The 12,855-nt window shown below is 35.1% G+C and overlaps 1 protein-coding gene across 5 annotated transcripts in view; it reads left to right on the forward strand.

Annotated features, from left to right (window-relative positions):
* Positions 1-12,855, forward strand: part of LOC107935352 (cysteine-rich receptor-like protein kinase 10) — a 94,215-nt gene that overhangs the window by 27,191 nt on the left and 54,169 nt on the right. For 2 of the 5 annotated variants that reach the window (XM_041102669.1, XM_016867932.2), the window contains exons 1-3: positions 5,668-6,602; positions 12,409-12,531; positions 12,615-12,805. The exons of 2 other annotated variants lie outside the window; for them this stretch is intronic. In XM_041102669.1, the coding sequence (XP_040958603.1) occupies positions 5,807-6,602; positions 12,409-12,531; positions 12,615-12,805 (1,110 nt within the window). In that variant the 5' untranslated portion in view covers positions 5,668-5,806. Of the gene's footprint in view, positions 1-5,666; positions 6,603-12,408; positions 12,532-12,614; positions 12,806-12,855 lie in introns of those variants that run through there. One more of the 5 variants, XR_001694199.2, reaches the window with a different exon arrangement.

Raw genomic sequence — 12,855 nt, forward strand, 5'->3', positions numbered from 1 at the left:
CCCTTTGGACTTTCCCCTTCTACCAGATTTGCTACTGTGTGAATGACCTCTTACTGTTAAGACTTCTGCGGTTGTATCTCTGTGATCTCTTTTATCTTTCTTTCGAGTCTCAGATCTATACAACGCACTACAGATTGCATCAAATGTGATCGTGTCCTTCCCATGAAGCAATGTGGTGGTAAGATGATCATATTCATCAGGAAGGGAATTCAACAACAATAATGCCTTGTCTTCATCTTCAAATTTCTCATCCAAATTTAGCAAGTCTGCTAAAATTTTATTGAATGAGTTCACATGGTCATTCATCGACATACCGGGTGCATACGTGAATCGATAAAGTTTCTTTTTCATATAAAGCCTATTTTCAAGACTTTTCGTTAGAAACTTTTCTTCCAGTGTATCCCATAACTTCTTCGCTGATGTCTCCCTCATGACAGAGTACTTCTGCTCTTTGGCCAAACATAGGCGGATTGTACCACACGCCTGTCTATTGATCTTGGCCCACTCCTTGTCATCCATCTTGTCAGGTTTTTCTTCAAGGGCTATATCTAGCTCTTGCTGACATAAGACATCCAGGATCTCACATTGCCACATACCAAAATTATTAGTACCGTCAAATTTCTCTACTTCAAATTTTGCATTTGTCACAGTAGTCCTTGCTGATGACGATGCTGCTGCCATTTTTCTCCTCAATCCCAACTACTGTATACGTGAACAGTACCGTATACGTGAATAGTGCCGTATACGTAAATAGTACTGTATACATAAATAGTGCCGTATACGTGAATAGTACCGTAAACGGTCGTATTCCCCAAGTACGAACCTGGCTCTGGTACCAATTGTTGCGCGGAAGCGTGTGAAAGAGTAAAATTATTGTACTGAAAAATCATACTAAGTTCAATTCTCAGGAAAGAGAGGTAGATCACGAAGATCACTTAAATACCAAGTCTTTCCTAGCCAGAATATCCCTCTATCGTAATTTAATAGCACAATAAATCACTACAATCACATTCACAAAATATGCAAAACAAATAATAAAGAACACCAGAATTTTAACGAGGTTCAGCAAATTTTGCCTACGTCCTCGGGCACTACCAAATATATTTCACTCCAAAAATTACAAGTGAAATTTACAAATAGAGAGAGAGAATAATGCCTTAAGTAGAGAATGACAATTATGGGATGAAGAAAGTAAGCAATGGTTAGGCCTATTTATAGTTGAGGTTCAAGGATCAACTTGCAATGTCCCTATACAATTAGGGACCAAAATTGCAATTATCCCATGCCAACTTTTAACCTAACTTGCCAACCAATATTACTTTCTACTTTCGGTGCCCACCCCATTTGACTTTTCAAACAATGGTGGGTTCCAATAAAAAGAAACCAATCAACTTGACTTTCAAAGAATAATAAACACCTAAAAATCAAATCAAGTACAATATTTGTCATGAACCATAAATCAAGCCAGTCTGATAAATTGGATATGCAATAAAGGTAACCAAGAAAAATGACACACATTCATATCTCATCCTTTTAAATGTCTTTAAATTCTACCCTCAGATTTTTCCATCAATTAATGAAAAGAAAAGAACCCAAAGACCAAGTCTTATAAACTTGATATTAGCCGTACCAGGAACAACAAGAGCGTTTTGTCTACAAGCTACAATTCTAAAATGTTTTGTATCCTGTAATTAGCTGTACCGACTAATTTCCCGCACAGCTACAACTTCAATGCTAAACATAAATATCAAATTATGAGCGTTTCAGACAGGTTGAGGTGGAAAATAATAATACTCTATTATTAATATTATTAAGAATGGTTTTGCAACAAACACTAATATGATAGAAGTCTGACTAATTTAATAGAAACCGGTAAGTTAAGCTTCAAACATATCTTGAGGAAAAGTAATAAAGTTGCTAATTACTTGGTAAAAATAACAGGAGGTAAAATGAATCAATCAATTGTACTCGTTAATCCACCCTCACTGTACAAAAGCTTCTGAAGGAGGATATTGACAGTTCAATGCAAGTAGGTTGTTTCATGTACTAAATCCATTTTTCAACCAAAAAATATATATGAACATTACTAAATTAAAATTATAGCCATTTTACCCAACAGATAACTATTGAGTTAATTTACGAAGTTAATTATCGCAAAAATAAATTATAAGATAATGAAAACATTAATTAAAATCTTTTCCAAGTATACAAAAGAGATTGAAGAACAAAGCTTGAGATGATTAAAGGCTTAATGCCTTTTTATATAGGGGAGTTGAGTCCGCTTTTCCATGTGGGACAAACACGCCAAAAACCAACATTCTACCCATCTTTTTATTTTCCACAAACTTGATTGGCATCTGCATCAATTAATAACAAAAAGTAAAATGGTTTATTACTTAGATGATTACTCGATTTTTAGTTTACATTTTCATTTTAGTCACGTTAAATTTTTAATGGTAATTGACTGTACATGCTAAATCATGTTCATATTATGTTTACACTTTTATCTTGGTCACATAATTTCTAAGTCACTTTCATTTTGGTCACTAAAAATAAATTTTAATTCTTGATATAGGTAGAAAAATTAAGGATTAAAGTAAAAAGGTGGTAAAAACTAAAATAATACAATAAATGTTTATCCTATTTCCAAAAAATATATTCTTTTTCAATCTTGAAATTTTAAATTTTAAATTTTAAAATATAATAATATCAATTGATTTGTTACTATAATATTGAAATTAATTAATATAATATCCTTCTAAATTTTAAAATTTTATTTTATATTTTTAAATTATCCTTAACGAAATCAACTCAAATAACTCATATTTAATAATTGTCTACGAAACTTAATTTTTTTAATTGTATAATTTAAAATCTTTCCTACTAAACTAAAAGTAAAGAAAAATACTTAACTCATATTTAATAATTTAATTAATTTTAAGGATTTTTCTCTACTTTTAGCTTAGCATAGAATATTATTCAATATCATATAATTAAAAGAAATTTAAGTTTCATAGACAATTATTAAACCTGAGTTATTTGATTTTATTTTAATTTGAAAATATAAAATAAAATTTTAAATTTTATAGGCAATAATTTATATAATTGATTTTGATGTTTTGAAATTTGAATTTTTAATATTAAAAAAAGAGAAGAAATTTAGACAGTACAGTATAAATATATATTATTTTAATTTATACCTTCTTTTTTCACTTTAATTTTTATTTTATTTTTTACTCCGATCAATTACTTTAAAAAAATATTATTTTAGGTAACCAAAATAAAAACTATTTAAAAGTTGAGTGAATAAAATAAAAGTGTAAATATAATGTGACTGACCTACCAAAATGAAAATATAGTAAAAATTGAATGACAAAACTCGACAATTTACTTAAAATAAAAACACCCCCTCCCCTAAGACCAAGACTTTTAAAATCGTCTAACACACGTTTATATCTTGTTTGTGTTTTACTCAAATTCAAAATTTTAAGTAATTTATTTCAAAATATAAATATCGCATTTGATCATTAAAATGAATAATTTAAATTTATATCAACATGAATTCAAATTAATTCAAACTCAAACTACTTTTGAAATCTAACTTAAATTTACTTAATCTGAAGTCAGGGAAGCCGGATGAAATTTTAATTTTTTTATAGTCTATATCTTTATAACTTTTAAAAGATTAAATTGAATTTTTATAATTTTAAGGAGGTCAAAATACAAATTTACCTTTATTAATTTAAAATTTGTAAGGAGTAATTTTAGATTTTAAGGGTCTGAAGCTATAATTATTAAATATTAAATGATTTAAATATTAAACCACTCAAATCAAAGTCAGATGGAATTCAAATATTAAATGATTAGATTACATGTGTATACTACAGTCTTGTATACATGTTCAAAAATCAAAGTCAAAATGCAGAGTGCAGTGCTTTTACCATCCCGGACGCAGCCATGTAGCCAACTGCCACCTCGAATATTATTTTATCTTTCACTTTCATCCTATCCATTCATTGCGTACCCAACACTTCTTCCTTGTAGACTACTATTATAAATAAAAATGTAGGCATAAGAGTAAAAAAGTCGCACATTAAACAGGAGTAATAAGAGGGATTTTTTCATTTGCAAAACATATTTTTATTACTAAATAATTTAAGCCTTGAAGACTAAAAATGTAAAAATTATAGATGTGATTTATATGGTTCAAATTAATTAATTTTAGTTTCTATATTTTTGAATTTTAAAATTTTATTTCTAGCTCAAATTATAGCAGTTAAATACATTTTGTTAAATTCAATTAATAATCTTGTACTATGTGTATAGTTGTAGATTTGATTCATATTTTCCAATTGGCCATATACTTTTTAAACTTTAAAATTTCAATCCTAACCCAAATTATGGTTGTTAACAGTGGCGTATCTAGGATGGCTGGCATACCCCGACCCTCCCTTAAAATGAAAAATTGTCTATTTATGCATTTTAAAAAATTTTAAAATTTTAAACTAGTAAAGGTAAAATTACACTTTGTCCACCTAAAAATGATAAAATTTTAATTTAATCCTTAAAAAATATAAAGATATAGACTATTAAAAATTAAAATATAATTCCAGCCCCTAAAAGAATTCCTAGCTACACCCCTTGTTGTTAATACATTATAACAAGATTTTTAATGAGTAATATGTGGAAATAATAAAATGACATGGTATAACATTATGACAATATGATTAAGTCTTAGCTCAATTGGCATTGTTGTCAGTGCAGGAGGACGTGGATTTGAGCGTGCTAAAACACACTTATCCTCTTATGGATAATTCTAAATATTGTATCAACTGACAAAATTTCAAATACTTTCACAATTGAATTAGATTTTGCTGAACTAAATATTCCAATAACCTAAAACATCAAAACTTGAAGTTATCTAAATTTAAAAAGGAAACTTTAAACTCTAATAACTCAATCACAAAGTGACCTAAACATTCGTAAATTGATGCTAATCGAAATAATCTACAATTTATAGAACTCAAATTCACACGATGCAAATTTATCTGACTTCAAACCATCTCGACGGAATTGAACCTGACAGATCCTCTAGTAAAACTCAATTCAAGTGCGAATTAGATTACTTTGCAGGCTTGCATACAGTCCCTATATACATGTCATGTGGCCAACTGTCACATTGAATATTATTTAGTGTCCACCCATTATAATTCTATCTTCTAATCTAACTTAATCCGGTTTTATTACTTAAAAAAAAGTTAACAATTTAGATTAAATTATTTTGAACGACACATATCAAATCGATTCAAACTTAAAATGATTCGAACAAGTAATTTAAATTTACGAGAATCTAAAGAGATCAAAACTCAAAATAATCCGAACTCATAGTAACCTAACCTAAAATGCCAGTACCTCAAACCCAAATAATTCAAAATCCTAATTTAATCCCAATTGAAATCATGTAAAAGCTTTAAAACTAGATTACTTGCAGACTTGCATATTACAGTCCTTGGATACATGTCATGTATTAGGTAACCAGGCAACCAAGTCAATGGCCTGCTTTCATTGACCTTAACATGGTCTCGTCCGTCCCATCCATTCATTGCGGACCCAACTCTCCTTGTAGACCAATTTACACAACAAAACTCCTTTATCATCTTCGTATTGTTAGAACCAGACAACAAAATACAGTCACCTTCAACAACAGTACTGTTACAAAAGAAAATGGCAATAGTGAATTCCCTAGAGAAAATGGCAACAGTAGACCAATTAAACGTTTAATTTGTAAGTGAATTCCCTAGAGAAAATGGCAAAGAAAATTTCAAGAACAGTACTGTTTCACTTCTTGTTTTCAGGTTTAACATTTACATTCCTCGTTACTCTTGCCATTTCCTTCGACCCTTATTTCCTGCATTCTTGTGCAAACAACATCGGCAACTACACCGCCAATAGTGATTACGAGCGTAACCTCAATACCATCTTCAAACAGATCACCTCTATTACGAAATCGAATTACGGATTTTACAGCAAGAAAGTTGGCGAAGTCAACGCCATGGCACTTTGCAGAGCAGATGTTAAGCTAGATGTTTGCACTGGTTGTTTAAAAGAAACTATATCAAGGGTCAAGCTGGATTGTCCTAACAACAAAGAAGCCATCGGATGGTCTGAGAATTGCACGTTACGGTACTCGAACACAAACCTCTCCGAGAAGTTGGAAATTAATCCTCAATTATGTCTACTTAATATACAATCTACGGCTAATGAGTACTTTCAGCTCATACTTGGACAGTTGTTGAGTGACCTGCGTAATAAAGCAGCAGCAGGGGGTGCTCTTCTTAAATACGCAGCAGGTAACTTGTCGCTCAGCGCTTCGGAAACATTATACGCTCTAGTGCAGTGCACTCCTGATTTGTCTGAGGGAGACTGCAATCATTGTCTTGATAAGGCGGCAACTGACGGGATTCGGCAGTGTTGCCTTAAGCAGAGGGGATGCCGGGTTCTTAGTCCTAGCTGTAACTTGAGGTTCGAAACAGATCCCTTTTTTGAAGCCGGAGCTGAGTTTCCACCACCCCCATTACCCTCGGTCGATCGGCAAAAAGAAGGTACGACAATTTTCCTTTCACTGTCACTTCTTCCAACCACCTGTTTGCACAGATTTACATGGTTGATCTCTCTTGTCTTATGATCAAAAGGAGATAGCTTTAATTAGAACAAAGATTATGCAAATCTCCACAGTTTCCATAAACATGTTGTTAGTAATAGTTCTTTCCTTGCTTATCCCTGCAATTGAAACTCAGAAGTGTTGAGTTTAAATCAATAACTAAAGATCAAAAACAAAAATTTGTGTTTGAAAGATGAAAACAGAAGCAAAATCCGGATGTTGGATGATGAAGAAAAGATCAACTTCATTACTTGAATAAGCAAAAAAGCTATATACATAAGTAGTTCAATTACATTAGTAAAAAACAAAACTTGCTTGTGCAAGTATCCAAGCTATTAAATCAGCTTAAAGACAACCTAAATGACCACTAAATCAGCTAAGTAGATGATTAATCCTTAGCCGAACAAACAAAAAAAGGATTACTACCAAACTAGCAAAAGTCAACTATTACAAAAGCTCTACAACCGAATTACACCATGGACATTTGGATGCTGTTGTTGTGTTGCTTGGTCACTTGCATGCCGCTACTGTGTTGCCACCTTTCAACACTCCTCCTTGGCTACAAGCAGCAGACTCCAATTTTCTTCTTCAAATACTTGAATCTTGTAGCAGCTAGTGGCTTGGTCAGAATGTCTGCAAGCTGAACCTCCGAGCAGCAATGAATTAAGTCGACTTCCTTTGACAATTTTGCTTCCCTTACAAAATGATACTTAATCTTGAAATGCTTGGTTTTGCCATGAAAAACAGGATTCTTGGCAATAGCAATAGTTGATTGATTATCCACTTTGTCTCTGTTGCTTCCTCTTGATCAGCATTCAAGTTACACAAAAGCTTCCCAACACAAAATGGCTTGATTAACAGCAGTAGCAGCTGCAATATACTCTATATCTGCAATGGATTGAGCCACTGTTTGTTGTTTCTTAAAGCTCCAACAAAAATATCCTGAACCTAGAGTGAAGAAGTAGCTCGGTGTGTTCTTTATATCATCAGCTGAGCCAGCCCAGTCACTGTCTGAATAGCCAACCAGCTTCAGCTCCTTAGTTCTCTCAAACTTCACTCCATAGCTTAAGGTCCCTTTGACATACCTCAAGACTCTTTTAGCAGCTTTAAGACGAGCTACATTGCAGCAATGCATGAACCTCGATAGAAGGCTAACTGCATACATGATGTCTAGCCTTGTTGTTGGCAGGTAAAGTAGGCAACCAACCAGACTTCTGTTGCTTGAGAGTTTTTCTCCTAGTGCCGTAGGAGTGCTAGAAAGCTTGCAATTTGTCATGCGAAACTTGCTTAGAACCTTCAATGTAAAAGCTTGCTGGCTTCCATACCAAGGAAGTAGGTCATCAACCCTAAATCAGTCATCTCGAAAGCATCTTGCATCCTTTTCTTGAATTCTTCAATCAACTTACCCCTACAACCAGTAACCAATAGATCATCTACATACGAAGACACAATCAGCAAGGTTTCTTTCTCAGCCTTCTTCACATAGAGTGTAGGCTTACTGATGCTCTTCTCGAACCCCAGCCTTGACAAGTAGGCATCAATCCTGTCATACTAGGCCCTTGGAGCCTGTTTTAGACCATACAAGGCCTTCTTGAGCTTGTAGACCTTGTGTTCTTCACCAGGAACCTTGAATCCATTGAGTTGCTCAACAAAGATCTCTTCCTTGAGAAATCCATTTAGAAAAGCTGATTTAACGTCCAGCTGGTGCACTTTCCACTGCTTCTGAGTAGCTAAGGCAAACAACAGCCTTATGGTATCTAACCTTGCAACTGGTGCAAAGGATTCAGAGTAATTGATGCCATGCTGCTGACTGTACCCCTTTACAACCAGCCTAGCTTTGTGCTTATTCAGTGACCCATCTACGTTGTTCATGGTCCTGAACACCCATTTTACACCAATAACTTTCCTGTTTGTTGGGCTATCAACTAGCTCTTATGTGCCATTTTTGTGGATCATCTTCATTTCAGTTTCCGTTGCTTCTTTCTAGCAGCCCTCCTTTGCAGCCTCATCAAAGCAGGAAGGCTCGACAATGGTCATACCACATCTTTCATAGATGTTCATTAAGGTTCTAGTGCCTCTGACAAGTGCATCATTATAATCATCCTTTGCATCAGCTTCAATCTTAGCATGTTGTAAGTCAAAATCATGCTGGTCTTGCTCAGACAAGCTTGCATCATTTCTATCCCATTTTTAACAGCTCCCTTCATTGAATTTCACATCTCTGCTCACAACGATCCTCTTAATAGATGGATCAAAGACCCTATACCCTTTTTTCACACTGCTGTAGCCAACAAAGACTCCAGGCATGGACTTCTTCTCTAGCTTAGTTTTCTTCTCAACTGGCACCAGTGCATATGCAGCCAAACACTTTCAAGTGTGAGACAGTTGGCTTGTGTCCAAATCAAGCTTCAAATGGTGTTTTGCCTTTGACTACATTAGTTGGCAGCCTGTTTAGCAAATGCACAGAGGTATTTACCACCTCAGCCTAAAAAATGTTTAACATTTTGCCTTCAAACAACAGACACCTGGCCATATCGAGAACAGTCATGTTCCTTCTTTCACAAACACCATTCTGATGTGGTGTGTAGATGGTGGTTAATTGGTGTTAAATTCCAGCTTCATCACAAATCTTCTGGAACTTTTGAGACACATACTCAGTCCCATTATCTGACCTCAAAACCTTTAACTTGTAACTGGCTTGATTCTCAGCCAATGCCTTGAACTTGCAGAAGAAGTCAGCCACATCTAACTTTTGTTTCAAAAAGCTCACCTAACAAAATCTGGTGCAATCATCAATGAATAATGAAAAATACATGCTATCATTCAAGGAAGAAGTTTTCTTGGGTCCACAAATGTCAGTATGAACCAGTTGGAGTCTTTCTTGAGCTCTCCAAGCTTTATTAACAGGAAAATGCAGTTTTTTCTGCTTGCCAAGTTGACAAACTTCACAAACATCATTCCTAGGCTCGATCTTGGATATGTCTTCAACTAGACTCATCTTATGCAGTAAGCCAAGTGACTTATAGTTCATATGCCCCAACCTCTTGTGCCACAAACATGATTCATCAGCTAAAGCTGTATATGCCTTTGCTTCTAACTGATTCACATTCAAAATAAAGGATCTATCATGCACAGCTACTATCACCAGCACATGATCAAAAAAGCCCTTGATCACACAAGCCTTTCCTTCTAAAATAAGAGAGTAACCATTTTCCAACAATTGACCAACACTAAGCAAATTCTGATCAATGTCAGGTACAAAAAGAACTTCTGAGATGGTTTTGTTACCTGACTGAGTACAAATCACAGCCTTGCCTTTGTCTTTGGCCTCGATGAACTCACCATTCCCAATTCTGACTTTGGAGACAAAGCTGGTGTCTAGCTCTTTAAACATACTTTCATCTGAAGCCATGTGATGAGTGCAACCACTGTCAATCAGCTAATTTTTCCTGACTTTGCTCGAACTTGCAAATCAATAGGCAGTAAAGACATGTTCCTCCTGAGATTGCACATCCTCAACAGCTTGAGCTTGATTCTATTGTTGTGGTTGTGTTTTTGCCTTGTTCTTGCAAACCTTTTCAATGTGGCCTAGTTGCTTGCAGCTTCTATATTGAATGTCAGGCCTGTACCAGCAATATTTTTCCAAGTGATTGGTCTTTTTGCAATGAGTGCATGGTGGGAACTTCTTTTTAGCAACATCCTTCTTCCCTTTTTCTTTCTTTTCTTTCCAAGGCTTCTTGCCTTTATAGCTTAAGCTCTAACTTGAGCTTTCTCTACTCCTAGCCTGAAAAGCTCCTTCATAATACATTTCCATTCTGTTTGCTTTTCTCTGCTCTTATGCATAGAGAGCATTTATCAGCTCTGTCAAGGGCATAGCTAATTGGTCCCTCGAGTCTTCCAAAAAAGAGATTTTTGACTCATACTTATTTGGTAGAGTAGTAATGACCTTTTCAACTATCCTCTTGTCACTAAACTCATCTCGAAGTAGTCTTATAATTTGACTGTGGCCATAATCCTGTCATCATACTGCTTGATGGTTTCAGACTCCTTCATCCTCAGATTCTCGAAGTCACTTCTCAAGTTGATCAGTTGCTGCTGCCTGGTCTTGTCTAACCCCTGAAACTCTTCCTTGAGTCTGCCCCAGGCCTGCTTTGGAGTGTCACTAGTCATTATTCTAGTGAAGATCACATCTGAAACTCCATTTTGAAGGCATGACATAGCCTTATAATTTTTGCCATAGTCCTCATTGTGCTGCCTGATTTGAGCTATAATTGGATTAGCTCTTAGAGGTGGTGGCTCTATGTCAGTTAGAACAACACTCCACAGATCATGAGCCTACAAATATGTCTTCATTTTCACAGCCCAAATGTTGTAGTTTTCACCAGCAAAGACAAGTGGTGGTGGTGGTGGTGAAAAACTCATCCTTTTGCAGCAACTAAACAAGACAACAAAGATAGCTTCTATTGTTTTTCTTTCAAACACGAATCATTCAAAGAATCAACACAAACCAACACACAACAAAGGCCCTCAAAGATGACAGGCTCTTGATACCATTTGTTGAGTTTAAATCAATAACTAAAGATCAAAAACAAAAATTTGTGTTTGAAAGAAGAAAACAGAAGCAAAATCCGAATGTTGGATGATGAAGAAAAGATCAACTTCATTACTTGAATAAGAAAAAAAGCCATATACATAAGTAGTTCAATTACATTGGTAAAAAAAAAACTTGCTTGTGCAAGTATCCAAGCTGTTAAATCAGCTTAAAGACAACCTAAATGACTACTAAATCAGCCAAGTACATGATTAATCCTTAGCTGAACAAACACAAAAAGGATTACAACCAATCTAGAAAAAGTCAACTATTACAAAAGCTCTACAACCGAATTACACCATGGACATTTGGATGATGCTGTTGTGTTACTTGGTCACTTGCATGCTGCTGCTGTGTTGCCACCTTTCAACAAGAAGCCGATTTATTGGTACCACGATTGTCCAAACAACAGCACTTTCACCATAAGCAACACTTACCAAGCCAACCGCAATACCGTCTTATCATCTCTGTCGTCTAATAGCACCCATGGTGATGGTTTCTATAACACAACCGCAGGCAGGAGCCCTACGGTACTCGAATCGAAATATCTTTTCCGTTGTGGCAGAAGAACCTGCAGTTAGATTGCGTAACACTCAGAATGCAACTGGGACAGAAATCCCTTTCGACCAGCTAGTGGCTGCCACAGTTGTTATGAACATGGACGATATAACAACCCAAACGGAAAATAAACCCGCAGGTTCTAAAAAATTTGCGACAAGAGAGACCAAATTTCAAGTTTTCGAATACTGTACATGCTCGCCCAGTGTATACCGGACTTATCAGGCAGTGCTTGCAGTAGATGTCTGCAATGAGCACTAGAAAGTCTTCCAACTGGATGGCAAGGCGGAAGAGTGTTGAGTCCTAGCTGCAACGTCAGATATGAAATTTACCCCTTCTATAATCTAACGGCAGTTTCACCTCAACCTCCTCTAGCACCAGCTTTATCCTCACCGTTAATTGATAAATTTGATTCTTTCCTTTTTCCTTTTTTATAGTTCACGAAAAAAAGAAAACAAGATTCACTACATTCTCTTTTCTTTTTTCTTTTTGGTCGGTAATTTGTAAATTAATATATAGGTAAAGAACAAGCCCCTGTTTTCTTGAGGATTACAATAAACTGAATTGAGAATATCTAATTATGCTCTTATTTAATCAGAAGAAGAGAAACAAAACAAATCAAACCAGATTCCAGTACTTGTTGCAAGTTTATCAGCAATTTTTGGGCTGGCTGTGGTTTTTATCTCTGGTTTCTTCATCTGGAGGAGGAGAAACAGTCGAGGTACACATCGGAGTGATCTTTCTGGCAAGTATTATAACTTCTTTTTGTATTCTTATGCTGAGCATATTATGATTTTATTACAGACGAAGAAAACAGCCAAGAAGTTCAATTACTTGACTTGGTAAATGAGCACTCAAGGGAAACTTTTAACGGAGAAAATGGGGAGAGATCTCAGGAGTTTCCTTCTATACAGTTGGATGTTTTACATGCAGCGACAAATCACTTTTCTGATGAAAATAAGCTGGGACAGGGTGGATTTGGTCCTGTATACAAAGTAATTATATAACTTGAAACTTTTATCTGAGTTGGCTTTAGAACTGATGT

This window comes from Gossypium hirsutum, chromosome D10, assembly GCF_007990345.1.
Source record: "Gossypium hirsutum isolate 1008001.06 chromosome D10, Gossypium_hirsutum_v2.1, whole genome shotgun sequence".
Lineage (NCBI taxonomy): Eukaryota > Viridiplantae > Streptophyta > Magnoliopsida > Malvales > Malvaceae > Gossypium > Gossypium hirsutum.